The sequence below is a fragment of the Jaculus jaculus genome, chromosome 6, assembly GCF_020740685.1.
Source record: "Jaculus jaculus isolate mJacJac1 chromosome 6, mJacJac1.mat.Y.cur, whole genome shotgun sequence".
In the NCBI taxonomy this organism is placed as follows: domain Eukaryota; kingdom Metazoa; phylum Chordata; class Mammalia; order Rodentia; family Dipodidae; genus Jaculus; species Jaculus jaculus.
In genome coordinates this window covers 148,876,161-148,899,535 of record NC_059107.1, presented here as the reverse complement: position 1 = coordinate 148,899,535, position 23,375 = coordinate 148,876,161, and the positions used below count along the sequence as shown (strand labels likewise).

The window sequence follows — 23,375 nt, the reverse complement described above, 5'->3', positions numbered from 1 at the left end:
TTTTGTGGTGGTGGTTTTCAAGGTAGGGTCTCCTAGCCAAGACTGGCTTGGAACTCTGTAGTCCCAAGCTAGCCTCAAATGCACAGTGATCCTACCTCAGCATGGGGTGTCGTCATGCCTGGCTACATTCAAAAAAATTTTTTTGGCTTTTTACATTTTTTAAAATTTTTTTATTTATTTCTTTGAGACAGACAGAAGCAGACAGAACTCCAGACATATGTGCCATCTGTGCACATGTGTGACTTTGTATGTCTGGCTTACATGGGACCTGGAGAGTGAAACATGGGACATTAGGCTTGTCAGGCAAGTGCCTTAAACCGCTAAGGCCCCGTTCAAAAATTTTTGAACAGATAGTTATTGCTAATAATTACCATAAATAAGGTTTTTTGATGCAACGCCCAATAGACTGGCCTTTTTTGGTTTATGTGGGGTTTTTTTGTTTTTGTTTTTTTGAGGTAGGGTCTCACTCTGGTCCAGGCTGACCTGGAATTAACTCTGTCATCTCATGGTGGCCTTGAACCCAGTATGGCAATCTTCCTACCTCTGCCTCCTGAGTGCTGGGATTAAAGGCGTGCGCCACCATGCTCGGCTAGACTGGCCTTTTTTTTTTCAATGTGAGATAGACCAAGAGAGAGAGAGAATTGGCATGCCAGGCCCTTCAGCCACAGTAATCAAACTCCAGATACATGCACCACCTTGTGCACATGTGCAAACCTTGTACACTTGCATCACCTTGTACATCTGACTTATGTGGGATCTGGAGAGTTGATCATGGGTCCTTAGGCTTCACAAGCAAGCACCTTAACTGCAAGGCCATCTCTCCAGCCCCACAAATAGTTTAAAAAAAACACACATAAACTGGGGACTGGAGAGATGGTAAGCCAGATGCATATGTACATGGTAGCGCATGGGTCTGGAGTTCGCTTGCAGTGGCTAAAGGCCTTGGCTCGCACTGTCTCTTTCTAATAAATAAACAAAGAAAAATTTAAAATACACACTCACACACACAAATTGGGCCAGGTGTGGTGGTGCATGTCTTTAATCCCAGCACTCAAGAGGCTGAAGTAAGAGGATCACTGTGAGTTTGAGGCTAGCCTGAGACTATATAGTGAATTTCAGGTCAGCCTGGGCTAATGGGAGCCCCTACCTTGAAAAAAGGAGAAGACGACGGAGGAGGAGAAGTGGAAGAAGAAAAGTTTGAGGCCACCTGATCTTCCTAAGAGTTTCCTTTAGGAAGATGCAAAAGGCGGTGGAGTGGGTGGTGTTGATGGTTTCACAGTTTGAATGTGCATAGTACGGTTGTGTTGTATATTATTTCTAATGATTAAAATGGAAAGTCTGGGGACATGACTCAATTGGTAACGACTTGCCATATGAGCATGAGCTCCTGAGTTTGGAGTCCCAGCACCCACATAAAAGCTGGGCCTGGTGGTGTCTGACTGCACTCCCAGTGCTAGGAAGGTAGGGACAAGAGGGTTGGAAGGCAGGTCCCTGGGGCTTGCTGGCTACTTACTCTAGCAGGATTTGTGAACTCCATGTGACCTTGTTCCAGAAAATAAGGTGGAGGGCTGGAGAGATGGCTTAGCAATGAAGCACTTGCCTGTGAAGCCTAAGGACCCAGGTTCGAGGCTCGATTCCCCAGGACCCATGTAAGCCAGATGCACAAGGAAGCGCATGCATCTGGAGTTTGCTTGCAATGGCTGGAGGCCCTGGCACGCCCATCCTCTCTCTCTCTAGCTGCCTCTTTTTCTCTCTCTCTCTGTCACTCTCAAATAAATAAATAAAAATAAATATCAGCTAAAAAGAAAATAATCCGGGCGTGGTGGTGCACGCCTTTAATCCTAGCACTCAGGAGGCAGAAGTAGTAGGATTGCTGTGAGTTCGAGGCCACCCTGAGACTCCATAGTGAATTCCAGGTCAGACTGGGCTAGAGTGAGACCCTACCTCGAAAAACCAAAAAAAAAAAAAAAAAAAAGAAAAGAAGGTGGAGAGTGACTGAAGAAGAAGACACCCAACATCAACCTCTGGCCACTACATGCAATCTCCCTCAAAAGGAAAGTATATTTTTCCATGCTAAGAAGGTTATAAAAATTGTAAATTAGACTTTCTTTTCCTTGTTAATGCGTAACCCTTGCCCAAAGTCGACCTAATTTCTGTCTCCGCTTCTTAAAGCACACTGTTTACAGCTTCTCCTAAGTAGTGGGCTACTTAGAAGTGTGCTACGTCTGAAAGCAGGCAAAGAAAGAAAAAGTAAGCTGATAAAAAATAATAAGCTGGGCGTGTTGGTTTATGCCTTTAGTGCCAGCACGCAAGAGGCCGGAGTGGGAGGATCTGAGCTTGAGGCCAGTTTGGGCAACAGAGTGAGTTTCAGGTCAGCTTGCGCTACAGTGAGACTCTGCCTCAAGTACAAACAACACCAGGTCTGGTGGCTCACGCCTTTAATCGCAGCACTCGGGAGGCTAAGGTAGGAGGATTGAGGATTGCTATGAGTTTGTGAGTTCAAGGCCAGCCTGGGTCTACAGAGGGTGTTCTAGATCAACTTGCCTCAAAAAAAAAAAAAAAAAGAAAGGAAGGAAGGAAGGAAGCAAAAAAAGAAATGAAATGAAACCAATAATAAAATAGGAAGAAGAGCCAGGTGTGGTGGCACATACCTTTAATCCCAGCACTTGGGAGGCAGAGGTAGGAGGCTCGCCATGAGTTTGAGGCCACCCTGAGACTACATAGTGAATTCCAGGCCAGCCTGGGCTAGAGCGAGCACCTACCTTGGCAAAAACAAAAGATAAATAAAACAGGAGTACTCAACACTGCAAGATCTCTATCACACCTTCCAAGGCTCAGGGTCTATTGCAGAAGAGGTGGCAGAAAGAATGTAAGAGCCAAAGGAAGGGTAGGACTCCTTACAACGTGCTTCCCCCAGACATAAAATGGCCTGGATATCCATGACCTCACAGTGCCTGACACTACCTACATAAGACCATCATAATAGGAAGAAAAGATCATGACATCAAAATAAAAGAGAGAGTGATTGAGAAGGAGAGAGGATATGATGGAGAATGGAGTTTCAAAGGGGGAAGTGGGGGTTGGGAGGGCATTACTATGGGATATTTTTTATAATCATGGAACGAAAGAAAGAAGAATTACCCCTTTCCTTTAAGATCTTAATCGTCATCACTCACAGAGATAAGATGCTCTTGTCTACAATCTCTGTGAATCACCAATTCACACCTTGCTTGGTGGCTAGCCTACAAGTGACAGTGTAAATGCTTATCAATGGCAGAGGATCAAATTTGGCTCAAGGGTGTTGGCTCTCTCCTCCAAACTCCTCTTTGCTTTCCACTATGAAGATGGTTCTCCAACTATATAGCACAAATCATAATCACCTAGAGAGATTAAAAAAAAAAAAGCTCAGCTTTCTGATTGGTGGGTTGGGGCTGGGACTGGGTGTGTAAATTTGTGTTTCTGTCAAGTTCCCCCAGCTGCGGGTGCTGTTGCATAACTCCATAATCCTCTGCTTCTTTGTCTAGTCTTTAGACTGAGTTCCAGAACAGAGACTGTCTTGCCTTTGTTTTTCTACTTATACCCATTGTTTCTGAATATTTCATAGTGCCAAAGGTAAACATGCAGAAATTTGGTGCTATGTTCATGGGTTCTTTTTTTTGTAAATTTTAAAATATATATTTATTTATGTGAGTGAGAAAATAGGGGCATTTCAGGGCCTCTGGCTGCTGCAGACAAACTGCATATGCATGTGCCACTCTGTGCATCTGGCGTTATGGGAGTGCTGGGGAATCAAACCCAGGCCAGTAAGTTCTGCAAGCAAGTGCCTTTAGCCACTGAGCCATCTCCCCAGGCCATGCTCATGTGTTCTTTTTCATTTTAAACAGGAAGTTTATTTAAACAAGACACTTAGGATTCATTTTTTTTTAGAGTAATTTATCCCTACTTAAAGACAGATTGCCCTACATGTAACAGCTACGTACAAAAAAGTTATAAAATTGTCCTTGGTTACAATGATAAATGAAAAACATTAAAATTCTCCAATCAAACAAGGTAGTAAGGACTTTTTTTTTATGTTGTTGGGTTTTTGTTGTTGCTGTTGTTAAAACAGTGAGAGCAAAATAACTTACTGGAATATAAAGATAAGAGCTGATGAGTGTGCTACCAATGGAGAAAGGGGACATTTTCTCAGAACCAGTACGTTTCTCCCTATCATCTCCATTTGACAAAAAGCAAAACATTGGCCATTTAGTTTAAAAAGGAAAAGGAAAGCGCAATATGCCTGTGCACATACACCAGTTATTTTATGTACAATAAAGGAATAGGGAAGGAGATAATGAAAGAATAGAGAAAACTGTACAGTAGTAGTCAGGATGTGGTGGAACCAAATTGGGGCTTCCTAATAGAAAACGTACTCCTGGGTTCTGGAGCAAAGTAGCAGGTTCCCTTTTTAGTAGACACCTCCCGTCTGTTGCCAGAATGCATCCATCGTATCTTCACCTTCCATTTCCAACTGTGCAGGTGTGTCAGTTTCATTGATCGCCTGCCCGTCAAATCAGAATCTGATCCATCTCTTTGACAAATACTGTCGTTCACAATAGGCTTCCATTAGTTTACTAAGTGGCGTTTGCCTCTTCATCTGAACCTGCACCACAGACCCGTCCTGCCCCGCAGCCTTCAAATTAATATGAGCGCTGTTCTCGGTCTTGCCTCCTTCCTTGGGTTTCTCATCCTCAGCAGCCACTTCACAAAAGAGGTGCCAGGTCTGCGCCGAAGGACCACACAAGCAGGCGAAGGAGGTGGCAGCACTCCCAGGCTCATGTTTGTATCCTGATTTTTTTTTTTTTTTTCAGTTTCTCTTGGAATGTAGGAAACTGGTGGAAGGAGCGCTGGAGTCCTCCGTGGCAACAGTGATGTTGGTCACTAGACTGTTAGGTGGCTGGACATGTATTAATGGGCCTGGAGGCCATTAGGAAGTCCCACCCCCCCATCCCATAGTCAGCTTGGACCCCATCTCTCCTTTCCCTGGTAAAGGGAGGAGGGACAGGTATTTAAACTTTGTTGAGAAAAGACTGCTTCCTCCTGGCCTATAGAATTTTAGTTTGACTTCTGTCCTGGGTGGAGACATGACATTCTAAACTACCCAAGATGTAAGATTATGGTTCCCTTCCTGAAAAGTTAATCCAACTGAGCCTGTAGATCACCTAGTCAAGAGACCACCCCTCACCTAAAAACTTGCTAAGGAGATGGAAGGAATGGTTATCCCTTAATGAGAAAATGTACTTGACCTGCAGAAGCCCTGCCCTCCAGGAAGCTGATGACAGATCTTCTCTGCTTAGCCTTTATTTGCAAGCTGAGAGAGAGAGATAATGATATAAGAGATAGAGAGAGTGATGCCCCAGGACCACTAGCCGCTAAAAACAAATTCCAGATGCAGTGTGCCATTTTGTGCATCTGGCTTTATGTGGGTACCTGGGAAATGGAACACGGGCCATCAGGCTTTGCAAACAAGTTCCCTTAACTGCTGAGATATCTCCTCAACCCAACCTGCTTTTTTTTCTCTCTTTCTTTTCAGGCAGGGTCTCTAGCACAGGCTGACCTGGAACTCACTGTGTAACTCAGGCTGGCCTTGAACTCACAGTGATTCTCCTAGTGATCCTCCTTCTGCAGCCTCCATAGTGCTGGGATTAAAGGTGTACTTATTGTTTTCAATGAGTTTTTGTTTTGGATTTTTTGGTTTTTCAAGGTAGAGTTTCACTCTAGCCCATGCTGACCTGGAATTCACTATGTACTCTCAATGTAATCCTCCTACCTCTGCCTCCCAAGTTCTGGGATTAAGGTGTGCACCACCATGCCTGACTCTTATGTTATATATATATATTATCTCATTTGACTTCCACTAGGACCCATGAAAATCCTTATTTTTCTGTTTAAAGTTTTTTTAACTTAATTTTTTTTTAATTTGCCTTTATTTATTTGAGAGAGAGGGAGAGAATGGGCACTCCAGAGCCTCCAGCTGCTGCAAACAAACTCCAGGTGCTTGCACCCCCTTGTACATCTGGCTTACGTGGGTTCTGGGGAATCGAACCTGGGTCCTTTGGCTTTGTGGGCAAGCACCTTAACCCACTAAGCCATATCTCCAGCCCCATTGTTTTGTTTATTGTTAGGCAGGGCTTAACTCCAGGCCAAGCTGGCTTGGAACTATTTCTCTAGCTCCAGGCTGGCCTCAGCCTCCTACCTCAGCCTCTCAAATGCTGGGACTAAAGGTGTGTGCCACCACACCTGCGGGCCTAAACTTTAACACTCAACTCATTTCTCAGCACTTGGGTGAGTTTTGAGTCTCTCCAAGACTCACCACCATCTGAAAAAAAAAGAATCTTCTCTAACCAAAAGTTACCAAAAGTGAGAGCAGCAATAATATAGGGCTATAAACAGATATTCAGAGGGTAGATTAGTGGGTATAATACAACCATGTAAACTAGGCATGGTGGCGCAGGCCTTTAATCCAGCATTTGGGAGGCAGAAGAAGGAGGATCATTGGGAGTTCAAGGCCAGTCTGGACTACATAGTAAATTCCAGGTCAGCCTGAACTAGAGTGAGACCCTAAGTTGAATGCCCCCCAAAAAACATATATATATGTAGCCAAAGAAGAGTACTAGCTCCCCCTCAGGCTTATGACATCGCCAGGTTTTTTTTATTAGGGTTTTGCCCAGGTTTTCAGTACCAGTCATTCCCTCCTGTGGAGCCAAAAATCTGATTAAGGAGACGTTGGTTGCCCGCATAACAGACATGCCTCTTTGCACTCGGGGACACGGCTGGCCTGGCTGAGCAGTTGTGTACTTGCAGATCCACTGCTGGCTAAGATTGCCAATGGCTTTCCTCCCCAGTGGACAGCACGGCCCATTCCAGACACATGGCAGCTTGTCAGGAGGCAGGAGCTTTCCAGCTTCATTCCAGCTTCATTTCTTAGAGTCTCGCAACCAGGCTATGTGATGTCTTTAGCAATAGGGTTTTTACCACCTGGTTCTGGCGGGCAACCAAGAGCTGTGCCTGCCTGCCTTTTTTTTTGTTGTTGTTTATTTTTATGTATTTATTTGATAACAACAGGCAGAAAGAGGCAGAGAGAGAGAGAGAGAGAGAGAGAGAGAGAGGACGCGCCAGGGCCTCCAGCCCCTGCAAATGAACTCCAGACGCGTGCGCCCCCTTGTGCATCTGGCTAACGTGGGTCCTGGGGAATCAAGCCTCGAACCATGGTCCTTAGGCTTCACAGGTAAGCGCTTAACCGCTAAGCCATCTCTCCAGCCTGCTGCCTGCCTTTTTGAACGAGAAGGCGGAAGTTGTTAATGTTCATTTCTCTCCCCCTTCCGCCTCTTCTTTGCACCCTAAGAATACTCTCCCCGACACAGTGCACGCTCTTGCTCTTTCTTCAATCCCTGCTTGCTCACCTCCATTGACAAACCTGCCAGGTTTGTGAACCCTGACTCGAAGACATGACTTGCTTCTTATCTGTTTCTTTCTTCCCAGCAGTGCAGAGATTTACAGCTCGTCCACACTATTTTCTTTCAAACTCGAATACAACTGTTCCAAGCTTCCTTCTCATTTCATATCTGAATGTTTTTATTAATGAGATGAAGAACCCAGAATGAGGGAACCCAGTTCCCTAGTAACAAGACCACAGTCCCTTGTAATACACCTATGCCTGTCGCACTCAGGTTTGCATTGCTGGCAGAAATCACCCAACCAAGAGCAGCTTGTGGGAAAAGAGAGGTTTATTTTGGCTTACAGGCTGGAGGGGGAAGATCCATGATAGCAGTGGAAAATGATGGCATGAGCAGAGGGTGAACATCACCCCCTGGCAACATAAGGTAAACAGTAGCAATAGGAGAGTGTGCCAAACACTGGCAAGGGGAAACTGGTTATAACACCCATAAGCCTGCCCCCAACAATACACTCCCTCCAGGAGGCATTAATTCCCAAATCTTAATCAGCTGGGAACCTAGCATTCAGAACAACTAAGTTTATGGGGGACACCTGAATCAAACCACCACATTCCACCCTGGCCCTCATAAACTGATAACCACACATGATGTAAAATGCAATGCATTCAGTCCAACTTAAAACATCCCTATAGTTTTTATCAATCCCAATGATGTTCAAACATCCCCATAATCCAAGGTCTTTTAACTGAGCCACAATACAAAAAAAAAAAAAAAAAAAAAAAAAAAAAAAACACCCCATAATAACACAGAACAAACATTCATACTACAAAAGATGGCACTGAACATAGCATAGAAATATTCAACCAGTACAAGATTTAAACAGGGCAAACATCAAACTGTGTAGCTCCAAGTCCAACAACTCTAGTCAGTAACAAGTCTCCAAGTCCGATAATTCTAACCAGCAGCAAATCTCTGGGGTTCCAATTGCGCCCCTCCAGCTAGGCGACTTCACAGTCCTGGAAAACTTCATCTGGGGCCAGCAGCTTTCCTTAGCAGCTGTCTCGTGGTCCCAGCATCTCACTGAGTCTCCACTGCAACCCACAATCCATCCTTAGAGCTCCATTGGGTCTCCATGCAGGCATCCAGCATACCTGCTTCACACTGCCCATGGCCATTTCCAAACACAAGGCCACATTGCAAACTCAATGACCCTTTCTTTCCTGCATTTTTTATACTCCAAAATACCAGGTGGGGTGCCAATTCGTTAATCCAGGGGGGAATAAAGCAGACTTTAAAGAACAGGACACTCCTTGAGCACTCAGGCCCCTTCAAAAGAGTTTACATTCTTCCTGTTGCCTCAGTGCAGGTCAGCTGGCCCAATCTCAATAGTTTTAATCTCTCATACAATTGCAGTGAACAGGCAGAAGTTTCAGCCCAAAGATTTCATTTTCTTTTTCTGTGCCATATAACCACTGCACACACCAGTGCGTTTCTATGCAATGCAACCTTGGACAAGTTCTCAGGACATGGCCATAACAGCAAGTCTCTCACAAAAATTGCTTCTAGCCTAGTCCAGGCAAAGCTCTTTCTCACCCTCACAAGCCAAACCTCACAGTCCATAGTTCTTACTCCATTCAGGCCTTTCAGCTCTGTCCAGAATAGTTCATCAAGGTGTACTTACAACACTGCAAGGAGTCTTTTAGGCCAAGGTTTCAAATCTTTCCACATTCCTCTTGAAAATCAGCTCAAAAAGGCCAAAGCCACACGTCAGGTGCCCAGCAGCAATCCCACTCCTCAGTACAAAATTTACTGTTGCAGCAGGTTAGCATTGCTGGCAGAAATTACCCAATCAAGAGCAGCTTTTGGGGGAAGAAGTGGGGTTTATTTTGGCTTACAGCCTCGAGAGGAAGCTCCATGAAGGCATGGGAAAATGATGGCATGAGCAGAGGGTGGACATTGCCCCTTGGCCAACAATAGCAGCAGGAGAGTGAGCCAAACACTGGCCAGGGGAAACTAGCTATAATACCCGTAAGCCCACCCCCAACAATACACTCCCTCCAGGAGGCGTTAATTCCCAAATCTCCATCAGCTGGGAACCTAGCATTCAGAACACCTGAATCAAACCACCACACCAGATCAAATCTATTCTTTCTAACCTCTCTCTTTCTTTTTAAATATACTTTTTTATTTACTTGTGAAAAGAGAGAGTGTGGGCATGTCAGGGTCTCTTGCCACTGCAAATGAACTCTAGGTGCACTTGCCACTTTGTGCATCTGGCTTTATGTGGGTAGTGGGGACTTGAACCCAGGCCAGCAGATTTTGCAAGCAAGTGCTTTTAACCACTGACCAATCTACCCAGCCATTTTTGGACCTCTTAAAAGGCTGATTCATGAATCCAAAAAGCCAAGGACAGCCCATGCTTTCTTAATTTTCTCCATTAATACAAAAAGGTGGTTTAAATAAAGGGATGGGAGATCTCAGAGGGAAAAGCAGAGAGCATCTTTCAGTACTGTCCCATCATTTGTCCAAGGTGTTGTGGTAGCCAGATGAGAAATGGGTCAATGCCATGCATCAGGGGTGGGGGATTTGGGAATATTGGTAAAGGGAAAGACAGAGGTATCCAGGCTGAGCCCTGGAATACTAGGCACAGCTTCCAATTACTGAGCATTACTCCATCAGATGCTTGAATCACCTCTCTAAGTGGATTCCCTAATTGAATGGTTAACCCCTGGGGATAAGTGAGATTATCCCACTTGACAGGTGAGAGACTAAGACTCACTGTGGTTAAGAAATTTGTCCAAGCAGCATTGAGATTTAAATCCATAATTATCTGACCCCAGGGCCCATGCTTTTAACCACTCTATCATATTATATTACCACAGCAAAAGCATGAGGAGGCAGAAGACATCTTAACACACAGAGCCATCAGTTTGAGGGCTTCAGAGTACACTCTACTGCGATCTTGAAATGGAATGAGGTTCTCACATAGCAATTGTCAAAGGACAAACCAGTAGGTGACACTAGAAAGAACCAGCAGAGCTGGACCATGCTTTCCTCGTAGGCTATATTGAAGAATTTAAGAAAGTTTCTTTATAAATTTTAAAATAGGGCTGGAGAGATGGCTTAGCGGTTAAGCGCTTGCCTGTGAAACCTAAGGACCCCGGTTCGAGGCTCGGTTCCCCAGGTCCCACGTTAGCCAGATGCACAAGGGGGTGCACGTGTCTGGAGTTCGTTTGCAGAGGCTGGAAGCCCTGGCGCACCCATTCTCTCTCTCTCTCTCCCTCTATCTGCCTTTCTCTCTGTGTCTGTCGCTCTCGAATAAATAAAAAAAAAATTAAAAAAAATATAAATTTTAAAATAAAAAAAGTTATTTAAAAATTTATATAATCCTCTTCCACTGAGCCTTTGCTTCTTTCCTATTATTCCCTCTTCTATTTTAATGTCTTTTTTTGCCCTCCACCATCATTCATAAACAACCTGCTGCTGGACCCAATATGATGCAGGTCTTGTGTAGATAACAGCAGCCGTTGTGACGCTGAGGATACAATGACTGCTTTGTGTCTGGGAAACAGTGTTCCAAATCACACCTCCCAATTCTTTGGCTCTGACATTCTTTCTGCTGCCTCTTTCCCTATAGTCCCTGAGCCACTGGAGGATGAGGTAGTGCTGAACACTCAACTGCCACTTCTTCTCAGTACTTTGATGAGTTTTGAGTCTCCGTAGCAGTCATTGCCATCTTAAAAGAGAAACTCCATGTGTGTGTGTGTGTGTGTGTGCGTGCGTGCGTTCATTTAGCTAGCTAACAAAGAAGTAAGTCTCCATATGGCTTATTCATAACATTTTTTAAAATGTTATTGTTGCTTTGAATAGGGTCTCGCTCTAGCCCAGACTGACCTAGAATTCACTTTGTAGTCTCAGGGTAGCCTCAAACTCATGGCTATCCTTTTACCTCTGCCTCCTAAGTGCTGGGATTAAAGGTGTGTGCCACCATGCCCATCTTGTTTTGTTTTTTTAAGGTAAGATCTTGCCCTAGCCCAGGTGGACTTATAATTCACTATGTAGCCTCAAGCTGGCCTTGAACTCACAGAGATGTTCCTACCTCTGCCTCCCAAGTGCTGGGATTAAACACGTGCACCACCACATCGGACCATAACATTTTCAGTTTTGATCAGCTCTCTTTGCCTTTTATATGTATTTCTGATCTGAATCAGAAGTGTTGATAGGCTTCAACTAAAGATATTAGACTCAAAATTCCTTCTTCCTAAAACCTTGATACATTCCAAATAAAAGAAAATATCTACAGTTGTGCTTCCATATCTGGATAAATTCACAGAAAACAAGAGAAGACCAGACAGAAGCAATGCTAGAGAAAGAGTAAGGATCCTTCAGTCTGAAAGGCAAAAGAAAAATCTCATTTCACAAGCAATAAGTGAGGCGAACTCGGGTGGAAGTCACTAAGATCACCTGAATACCCTGAACTATAACTGAGCACTTCAAAAACTTTCAGCTGGAAAACCTCCTCTCTGTGGACCAGTTGACAGAAAGCTGGAAAAATCCATGCTTCGTGCAGCCCTATGGGAAAGAGAAGTCATCAGTGGAGATATACAACAGTAGAAACTACAAGTCTTAAATTTTACCAGCCAGACCAAATGAACCAATGTGTGTAATAGTGGTATATTTGTTATAGGGGAAAACAACTGCTCTCTAGTTACCCTGGAGGCCCACTCCATAGCAGTGAATACATGCTTGGTACTGAAAACCTAGTCAAAAGCCTATGGTGTGGGAGATCATGAAATCCAGGAGAGTAATGCCTGCTGTTGTCTGGCTAAATGCATATATTATGCTCACAAAACTGCCCTGTAAGCACTTTTCTTAGCGTTCATACCCAAATATTAATGCTACTCTCACTTTTGGTTAAAGAAGATTCTCTTTTCAGATGGTGGTGACCTCTGGGATGACTCAAAAGGCACCATAGTGCTGAGAAGAAGTGACAGAGGAGTATTCAGCACTGAGACATCTCTATCACACCTTCCAAGGTTCAGGGTCCATTGTGGAAGAGGTGGGGGAAAGAATGTAAGAGCCAAAGGAAGGGTAGGGCTCCTTACAACGTACTCTTCCAGACACAAAATGGCACAGATATCCATGACCTTGCAGTGCCTGGTACCACCTATGCAAGACCCTCATAATAGGAGGAAAAGATGATGGCATCAAAATTAGGCAAGACTAATTGAGAGGAGCAGGGGATATGATGGAGGGTGGATTTGTGAAGGGGAAAGTGTGGGAGGGAAGGGAATTATCATGGTTTATTATCTATAATTAAGAAAGTTGTCAGTAATAATAAAAAACCACCATCAGCTGCCTTTCATGCCCACAGTGCTTCCTCTTAAAAGCCTTGAGATATGTCATGATTCTGTCAACAACAAGACCAGGTGCCTTCCAAAGTCAGTGAGCTTGGGGTAGATAAAAAGAAGCTGTGGAGACTTACTGGAGCCTTACCTGATACAGGGAACACGTCTGTACTGACTGAGGGCAAGCAAACTCAACCATACTCTCTTAGGACATGAAAACACATTCAGTGAGAGGACAGCAACAAAAGTGAGAAATGCTTTGGGTTGGATGATCTAAGGAGCCAATATAGCAAGTCGTTAAGAGCACATATTCCAGAGTGAGATGCCTTCCTTGAGTTCAAATACACTTGGCAGCTGTATGACATTGGATAAGTTCCTTTATCCAGAGTCTCATTAGCATATGTGTAAATGATAAGAGCCTGCCTAACAATGTTGTACAGTTATATGAAATAATTTATACAAAGGGCTTAGGGCAGTCCCTGCCGTAGAGTGAGCACCAGTGGCTGTTATCTTATTCTATTCTGAAAGGCCAAAGAATATATTCCGCTTTTCCATCACACCTGCAAATGCAGCTGCTGAGATAGATTCCCGAGTTCTCACATTTTGTCAAGCCTTTCAGTACACCCCTGTGTTCCTTTCCCTTGAAACCTGGAAGTCACGTAGTAAGCTTAGAAATGAAATGAATTCCAAAAATCCATTCCAAAACTAGACAATAAGACTGCACACAGCTAATCATAAGAAAAACCTGAAAAGTTAAATCCTGCAAGATACACTCATAATTGATTACTAAATGAAATTAGAACATGTTGTGTTTTGTCACTAGCCTTTGAAGCTGACATCAAGGACAGCAACCACAGCCTTCTATGTACCCTTGAGTTTCTTTGCCAATAACAATAATGGGCTTAATGAGCCATGGTTCTGATGAGATATGAGAAATTTTGCTCTTACGTAGTTAAGTACTTAATCATCACATCTCAAAAACACTAAAACCCCTTGAAGCTTGAAAGAGATTCAGGACTCATAAGTCACAGTCAGTATAATGTATTCTGGCTACATTATGTTCTAGTTTACAGACAATTTCAAATGCATTCTCATTTGATCTTCACAATCTCTCTGTGAAGGAGGCACTGGTGTGATAGACAGGGTAGAAAACTGTAGTTCAGGGAGATTAAAAGGCCAGTTTGAACTCAGAGCTATGAAATAGTAGGGTGCATTCAAACTTAGATCTTGTGCCTTTGCCCCCTCCCCCATTCTCTGTCCACTGAACCTCCTTTTTCTTTATTTTTTTTGGGGGGGTGGGTACTCCAGGGTCTCTAGCCACTGCAAAGGAACTCCAGAGGTATGCTCCACCTTGTGCATCTGGATCACATGGGTCCTGGGGAATTGAACCTGAGTCTTTTGGCTTCCCAGGCAAGTACCTTAACTGCTAAGCCATCTCTCCATCCCTGAAGCCCAACCCCCCCTTTTCTTTCCAAGTAGTCCCTCTTCTATTTTGATGTAACTTTTGCACAATCCTCCATCATCCATGAAGATTTGTTGATGGGCCCAATATTGTGCAGGAAACAACACTGCTCTGAGGCTATGGATGCGATGGTCACTCTGTCCAGAAGGCAGCGTTCCAAAGCACTCCTTCCCACCCTTTGACTCTTATGCTCTGTACAGTCCTTACTCCACAAAGTTCTCTGACCCTTGGAGGGACTGACATGTATGGATGCGTTGTTTAGCAATGAACACTCAACAGTTACTTATTCTTGGCACTTTGACAAGTTTTGAGTCTCCCCAGTAGTCACTGCCATCTGTAAAAAGAAGCTAATCTGATCAAAAGTAAGAGCAGCACTAGTCAACGGGCATAAATATTTAGGAGGCAATTTGATGGGCACAACTAAACAACAGCAGTAGTTTCCCCTCTAGGGACCATGACCTCCCTAGCCATTGTTTTGTTTTTTTTTTAATTTAAAAATTAGTTTATTTATTTATTTGTGAGAGAGAGAATGAAAGAGGCAGAGAGAGAGAGAGAGGGAGAGAGAGAGAATGGGCATGCCACTGCAAAGGAACTCCAGATGCATTCACCCCCTTCTGCATCTGGCTTACATGGGTCCTGGGGAATCGATTTGGGGTCCTTAAGCTTCACAGGCAAATGCCTTAACCGTGAAGTCATTTCCCCAGCCCAGGTTTTAAAAAATATTTTGTATTCTTTTCATTTATTTATTTGAAAGAGAGAAGGAGAGAGAAAGATGCAGATAGGGAACACCAGGGACTCCAGCCACTGTAAATGAACTCTATACACATGTGGCCCCTTGTGCATATGGCTTACTTCGGTCTTGGGGAGGTGAACCTGAGTCCTTTGGCTTTGCAGGCAAACGCCTTAACTGCTAAGCCATCTCTCCAGCCACAGCCATAGGTTTTCAGTATGGGTCATGAATTCTTTCCCATGGAACAGGCCTTAGATTCAATCAGAGAGCAGTTGGTTACCTCCCATAACAGTTGTGCCAGTACTGCGCCAGCGGGCACTTCTTGCCTGGCTGGTCAGTTGTGTTGTTCACAGGGTCCACTGCCAGTTAAGACTCTTGATGGCTTTTATCCCCTGCATCCACATTTCGCTTTCCAGCGCTATGACAGTGAGCCAGCAGGGGGAAAGTTTTCAGCCCAGTTCTAGCTTGATTCCTTGGAGGCCCCAGAACGCTTCATTGTTTATTGTGGATCTGGCTTCAAAGTTTCCTCAACATGATGCTTTGGGGGAGTTCCACACAACTGGAACAGACACAGGATTTTCAACCTGCTTTGCTGGAAAGTTCACTGGGTGAGGTAGAGACCACTACTGCTTCCACAGTATGCATGCCAGCACCCCCTCTTTGGCACACGGCCTCCTTGGAGGCCCATGATGGACTCTGGATATGAGGGATGATTCTTTACTATCTCCATCTACTAAAATAATGCAGGAAGATCCAAGGGACAGCAACCATAGGGTGGATGGGAGCTGGGCCCTTGGATTGGGTGGAGAAGCCCGTCCTACATCACACACACACACTTATACTGAGGCCACAGAGACTTGGGAGCTATTTGTTCAGCACTGCAAATAGACATTCTAATAAAGGTCGACTTTGTGTCACTATGTCTTCCCCTAGATGGAATCAGAAGCAGTGCTGTGTTAAGGACCTCGTGAGTGTCCACTATAGCGGGGGTTTTCTCTTTCTGCTCCTCAACATAGTCTTCTTATCTAGGCTAAATCCCAATAGGATGGCTTTAGCGGGGCCCTAGGACTAGAAGGTCAACTATTCCCCTCTCTCATCCCTGGCCGCATAAGAGCCTGGGGCCTTGATCTAGAATCACTCAAATGAATGTGACATCTGGGACTTCAAATCGGGGCAGACAGCAAGGACAGTGGAGGATCAATCTCCGTGTGTGGCTGGATGCCTGCAATTTATACTGCTCTGATTCCCATCCATTTTCCAACTATTTCTTCTAATTAAGAAAATCCTGTGAGGTAGCCTGTGACTATCCAATAATTTCCTTCACTGCTTCAGTTACCCAAGGTTGTTTTTTTAAAAAAAATATATGAAAGAGAGAGAAAGAGAGAGAGAGAGAGAGAGAGAGAGAGAGGGAGAGAGAGAGCAAGCAAGGGGGAGGATATATGCACTCCAGGGCCCTTGTCAATCTGGCCATATGTGAGTACCGAGGAACTGAACCCAGGCCATTTGCAAAAACAGTGTTTTTAACCACTTAACCACTGAGCCATTATCTCCAGCCCAAGTCAGTTTATTTTTATTTAAATTATGGGCTGGGGAGATGGCTTAGCAGTTAAGGTGCTTGCCTGCAAAGCCTAAGAACTCAGATTCAATTCTCCAGGTCCCATGTAAGCCAGATGCACATGGTGGCACATGCATCTAGTTTGTTTGCAGTGGTTAGAGGCTCTGGTATGCCCATTCTCTCTCTCTTTCTAATAAATAAATACAACCATTAAAAAATTATTTGCAAGAGAGAATATGAACACACCAGAGCCTCTTACCACTGCAAATGAACTTCAGATGCATGTGCCATTTTTTGTATCTGTCTGCATGTGGGTACTGGGGGATTAAACCTAGGTTAGCAGGCTTTGCAAGCCAAGCACCTTTACCCACTAAACCATTTTTCCAGCCCAGAGAGCTTTCTTTTAAATTTTATCAATTTGCAAGAGCAGAGAAGAAGGGAAGAGTGTATGGGCATGCCAGAGCCTCCTGTCCCTGTAAATGAATTCCAGTCACATGTGCCAGTTCATGCATTTGGCTTTACATGGGTCCTTTACAAGCAATTTACTTTTAACTTCTGGAACATCGTCCCACTTTCCCGTAGTTGGTTATCACTAGCACAACGTGTTCCTGCGAGTGCACGTGTATGCATGTGCACACACACAGCACACACACAGGAGTAGCATAGCATTACCAACAAGAGGGCTTGGCCAGGCCAATCTTCCCAGCATAGGAGTGTATGACCTTCTATTTCAAAGACTCAGTCGCTGTTTTTATCTGTTCCAGGATGAAGCAATTGAGGTGTATCCCCCAAAGACCTCCCCCCACCCTTTTTGAGGTAAGGTCTCACTCTAGCCCAGGCTGACCTGGAATTCACTATGTTGTCTTTGGCTGGCCTCCAACTCCCAGCAATCCTCCTACCTTTGCCTCCCGAGTGCTGGGATTAAAGGGTTAAACCACCATGCCTGGCACAGAGAGAGAATGGATGTGCCAGGGCCTCTAGCTGCTATAAATGAACTCCAGATGCACGCACCATGTGGCGCATCTGGCTTTAAATGGATACTGGGGAATTGAGCTACAGTTATTAGGCGTGATGAGCAAGTGCCCTAACCACTGAACCATCTCTCCAGCTCTTTCTTGTTTTGCCTCTCATCACTTTATCCTTCTACTTCGTGCTGGTCTGTAAGCTCCCTTTCTCCTCATTACTCACTGTGCATATGGCCTGTTGTGGTTTTTTTCTTTTGTTGGTTCCTGGCAAATTCCTGTCTTTAAGTATTAGCTCAAGAATTATCATCTCCATGGAACAGTTTGGTGACGTTTTCCACTAGCACAAATTATATTTTATAGTTATTATGACTTACTATAATTGTTTTTTGTTCATAAATTTAATTTTTTGTTAATTTTGGGGCGAGGAGATGGCTCAGCAGTTTAAGGCGTGTGCTTGCAGAGTCTGCCAGCCAGGTTCAATTCCCCACCCATGTAGAGCTGGACTGGCATTCATTTGCTATAGCAAGAGACCCTGGTGTACCCACTCATACCCACACAAAATGCAAATCAATATTATTAACATAGATTGCACTAGATAGGCGTGGTGGTTTGATTCAGGTGTCCCCTGTAAAGTTAGGTGTTCTGAATGCTAGGTTCCCAGCTGATGGAGGATAAGGAATTAATGACTCCTGGAGGCAGTATGTTGCTGGGGGTGGGCTTATGGGTGTTATAGCCAGTGTCTCCATGCCAGTGTTTAGCACACTCTGTTCCTATTAACCATATTATATGGGCCAGGGGGTGATGTCCACCCTCTCCTCATGCAATCGCTTTCCCTGCCATCATGAAGCTTTTCCCTTGAGCCTATAAGCCAAAATAACCATCTTTTTTTCTCCACAAGTTGCTCTTGGTTGGGTGATTTCTGCCAGCAATGTGAACCTGACTGCGACAGAAAGTTTCACTATGACGTTTGTTTTTTGAGGTAGGGTCTCACTCTAGCCCAGGCTGACCTGGACTTCACTATATGGTCTCAGGGTGGCCTCAAACTCAAGGAAATCCTACCTCTGCTTCCCAAAGTGTTGGAATGAAAGGCGTGCACCACCATGGCCAGCTATGGCCTTTTTTGAGAGTTTCACTATGTAGCTTAGACTGGCCTTAAATTTGTGAGGCTGCCTCAGCCTACTGAGTGCTAGGAGTACACTGTGTTAACATGCCCAGTTTCTCTCTTAAAAAAAAAAAAAAAAACATTTCAATCACGGACTTTGATCAGATCCACGCCCTGCCACAATACTGCCGTCCTTCCTATCACCTGCTGGTCCTTTCCTCTCTTACCAAATAGTCCTGTTTTCATGTCTTTTTTAAAAAAATCTAGATCCTGCATGTGAGAGAAAGCATGTAATATTTTTATGTGTCTGGCTTATTTTGCTTAAAAATATGGGGTGATAGCTGATGCTGACCCCTAGAACTACCAGTGCTTGTTCAGAGACTGGCCTTTGTACCATCTCCGTCAGGTGGTGTACAGAATGGGACAACCCCATAGCTAAAGAAATAGTAAAAAGACCCCAAAAAATGGGGTATCAGGAATCTGCATGCCATCCAATGTAGGAGCTGTGTTAGGCTTCTCCACATGATCCAGTTTTGTTGTCTGTGCTGAAGTGAGCACTAGACTAAACTCAAGGACTTTGTCCTTGTGACGCACAGCAGATGCTCAGCAGGTGCTGATGAACTGAATGAGTGACAATGACCTGCCATCTTCAAGCTCTGCAGAGCAGCACGAGAATCATTCTAGAACTACTACCACGGAGACAAGACTGTCCAATATACTTCCCTGAGGCGTCCAAAGGTAGTTAGAAAAGCAGAGACACTGGTTATCTTGAAATAATTCAGTTAGTATCCACATACATGTTTTAGCAGTAAAAGAATGCAAATGTCACAAGTTTAATAAGTGCTTAATGTGTTTAATGAAGCTTATAGTACAAAACAAAATGATGTTAAGAAAATCTTCAAAAGTAGAAGTAAACATTTAAGTCAAAACCAAACAAACATGCTAAAAGCTATGATTTTACATCCTAATAAATGTACTTGTCTAAATCAAGACTTGAGATAAAGATTTACTTTGCCACTTTAAAAATGCCCTTCATTTTAAGTGCATTTTTTTGTGTATGTGTGGGTTGTGTGCGTGTATACGCATGTCCATGCGGGTGCACACGCACGCGTATGCACGTGTGTGAAAGGTCAGAGGTCGACACCAGGTCTCTTCCTTGATCACTCTCCACCTCACTTATTGAGACAAGGTCTCTCACTGAACCCAGGGCTGGCTGATTCGTTTAGTCTAACTAGCCAGCTTGCTCTGGGGATGCCCATGTCTTCCTCCCAAGAGCCGGGATTACACGCGTGCCTCCATGGCATGTGGCATTTAGGTGGGTGCTGGAGATTGAAACTCGGGTCCTCAGGCTTGCATGGCAAGCGCCTTACCCACTGAGCCATCTACCAAGCCCTTAAATGCATTTTTTAAATGTTTGCACATTGCATTCCTGCAGGCAACTGCAGAATCATCAAGTATATAAGCGAATGCCAGCTGGATTACAATAATAAAAACACAGCCCCGTTAAACATACAATTCACTTCAAAAAGCAACAACAAAATAAACCCCATGAGACATTAAGTACTCTTGAGCCTTCTACTGCCAGACCCTCCCCATAAAAACTACCTCAGCTCCAGAGACTATGAACACAGAAGTCTTAGAAACCCCTGTGGTTTATAAGCACAGGAAAACAGGGCAGCACAGGACACAGGACAAACTGATCATGAGGCCAACATCTTACTCTTCAGTCACATCCTCTTATATCTGCTTAAAAGGACAAGATGGCTAACGTAGGCAGCATTAGGGGAAGAAACTGCCGTTCAGAATTTCCTAAAAACTGAGCTCTTCTAAAATACAAAAAGTGGAGACAGTTTATTCACACAGTTATTTCCTAGACCTTCATAAAAGAAGGATGCTACTCGGCCGTGCTGGTAGGCCTGAGGAGGAAAAAAGGAAGACTTTGAACTTCTGATACACCTTCTCCGCTCAATAGCAAATGCTCAGTGGGTCCTTGAAGAAAAAAAAAACAATCCAAAAATCTATTTTATGCAACCAAAACACTTTCTAGGGTGGGTGCCCCCAAACCACAGTACTTGCCTCAACACCTCAAAAGGAACATGTGATTCCAGAATAAGTGGACTTTTCTAGATGCCCAGTGATGATTAGCACCCAATAACGCCCAGTGAAATTAATGCTCGGGAAGGGCTAATGACCACGCTATCAGAGGTGGTCATAACAGGGTCAAGATTTACTCAGCACAAGGGGCGTTTTCTACTTAAGTTGTATGTCAAGAAACTCCAAAGTTCAACTCTTTTTCATGTGAACTTTGTGGAGAATGGCATCTCATTTTACCTGAAACTTCCCTTCTTACTTCCATTCTTTTATAAAGCCAGTCTTGCCTTTATAAAAATAGCAAGATCTTATATAAATCTACAATGGCCTGAGAAATGCAAGGACATTAATTATTGTTTTGTGCAAAAATTGTTTCTCTCAGAGAGCAAGTTAATGTCTAAGAAAAAACCCAACAATTCAAATCAAATTTAGAAGGACAGGGGTTTCTATTTTCACTAACAAAGATGGGAGATTTTATCTAAAATGTGCACATATCATTAAGATGTACTTAACAAATTTTAACTTCTAAATAAATACTGACAATTGTTATTATAAAATACAATTTGGTATTCTGCAGGATTTGAGGACTTACATGTAAGTTTCTATTATACTTACTAAAAAATAACTATACAGTTCAAATATGATAATGTTTATTTCATGTCATTTATTCAAATAAGAATTCCCTTGGTTATCCTTACAACTTTCAAGCCTTTAAGAAGTTATATCAAAGTTAAAAACCATTAGCTATAAATAGTGACAAATGAAAATAACTCCTTTCAGGCTGAAGAATCTAAATATAAATGCTTAATATAAAGGTTGACATAACATAAGTATTATATAGGTAATATAATTAGGAACTGTGTGCTTTAAACCTGAAAACGATACACACAAAAGGGTCTATAGGATATGTGGATCTTCTCTGACACTAACATTACCCGATTACACAGATTCAGACAAACACTGCTCCCCAGACGATACTCAGAATGTGCCGCATCTATAATGCCAACAGAAATGGCCTGGATACCAAAGTGCTGGAATTTCCATCTCTTCTCCAAAGTCAGTTTCTCTTTATTTAGCTGGAAGTGAAGCATCCACCTTTCCCAGGCCTTCATCCCCAAAGAGCAGCTTTCGGAATATGCTTGCATAGAATGATCCATAGATTTGCTTGTTGAGAATCACGATGTTTGCATATTGACAGCCTAGCACCTCCAGCTCCTGCTGAATGACATCAAGTCCTCCTGGCATGGGAGGCATGCTTTTCTGAGGGCTTGGCAGACAAAGCAGGCTTTTCATGTACAACTGGATTCGTTTATCTAAAGAAAAAAAAATGGTATCTTATCTGTCCTGTTATTAAAGTACATAATTTTAAGAAACAGGTAACTGTATAAGCTGATTGCAATAAGGCTTCCATTTAAGCCTCCCTGTATCCAGGTGGCAGTTCCTTCCATTAGTGATAGAGCGCGTCTCCCATCCCTAAAATGTGGACTGGTCTTATGACTTGCTTTTGCTAATGCACAAGGCTGTGGAAAAGCCAGCATTACTAGTTCCATGTGTAAGCCTCAAGAGGCAAGACTGACTTCCACTCTTGCCTACTGCCACTACCACATGAACAAGGCTGGGTTACTAGGGAAGGGCTATGGCTCTTGTGTATTTATTTTTCTGGTCTGATATGTGGCTAGCACATCATAAATAGTTGGCCAAATTTAAGCGAGACTGGAATGAAAACAATATATAAAATACCAAATGGAAAATCGTGGGAGCCAGGAAGGAATGGAGCCTGGAAGAGGCAAGAATAGATAACTTGGGCCTTACCTGTAATGTTTTAACAAGGAGAACTTATCTATTCATCACTTGGGCAATTGAAGGTTACTTCTAAAAATGTGCCTGGAATCTACACAAGTGATCCATACATCATTTTCACTTGGCTTTTGCATATATTTGAAAAAGTTCTACTTTTTTCTAAAATATTTTCATTTTATTTGCAAGCAGAGAGAGACAGAAAGAAGTGAGACAGAGACAGAAAATGGGAGTACTAGAACCTCTAGCCACTGCAAATAAATTCCAGATGCATGCGCCACTTTGTGCATCTGGCTTTTCATGGGTACTGGGGAATTGAACCCAGGTCATTAGGCTTTGCAGACAAGCCCCTTAACCACTGAGCCATTTCTCCAGCCCTGAAATTTCTAGTTTTCCTATTATCTTTTCAAAGGACTGGTAATACAGTGAGATGTGTAATCCCTTTTGTAAACAAACAGCATGTCAATCAAGAACGTGAGGCGCTGGAGGACGGGGGCTCTGAATGGGGAGGAAAGCCACGGCCAACACTGGGAGAGCCTTCTTGATATGCCAAGGTCCAAGTGCTTAACTTCTGGTAATTTCTTTGTAGGCATATGCCCAGTGAACTGTGCACGGCTTCCTGTAAGACTGGTTGTCTGACTCGCCCAGGCCTCAGTATGTCTTTATCACAGATATGGTCCAAACATTTTGCCACAGGGAACGTTTCAAAATGAAACCCAAGCAGGGCGTGGTGGGGCACGGCTTTAACCATAGCATCCCAGAGGCTGAGGTAGGAGGGTGGGTTTGAGGCCAGCATGAGACTACATAGTGAATTCTAGGTCAACCTGGGCTAGAGCAAGACCCTACCTCAAAAAGCTGCTCCCCCTCCCCTGTAAAAAAGGAAAAGGAA

General features: G+C 43.7%; 1 protein-coding gene and 1 pseudogene across 2 annotated transcripts in view; both read right to left on the bottom strand.

The window, feature by feature from the left end:
- Window positions 1-4,447: 4,447 nt before the first annotated feature.
- On the bottom strand, window positions 4,448-7,448 carry LOC101597644 (annotated as a pseudogene).
- Window positions 7,449-19,435: 11,987 nt separating this feature from the next.
- Window positions 19,436-23,375, bottom strand: part of Tcp11l2 (t-complex 11 like 2) — a 37,773-nt gene continuing 33,833 nt past the window's right edge. For both annotated transcript variants that reach the window (XM_045153125.1, XM_004650572.2), the window contains exon 10: window positions 19,436-22,002. In XM_045153125.1, coding sequence (XP_045009060.1) covers window positions 21,758-22,002 — 245 coding nt within the window. In that variant the 3' untranslated portion in view covers window positions 19,436-21,757. The remainder of the gene's footprint in view (window positions 22,003-23,375) is intronic.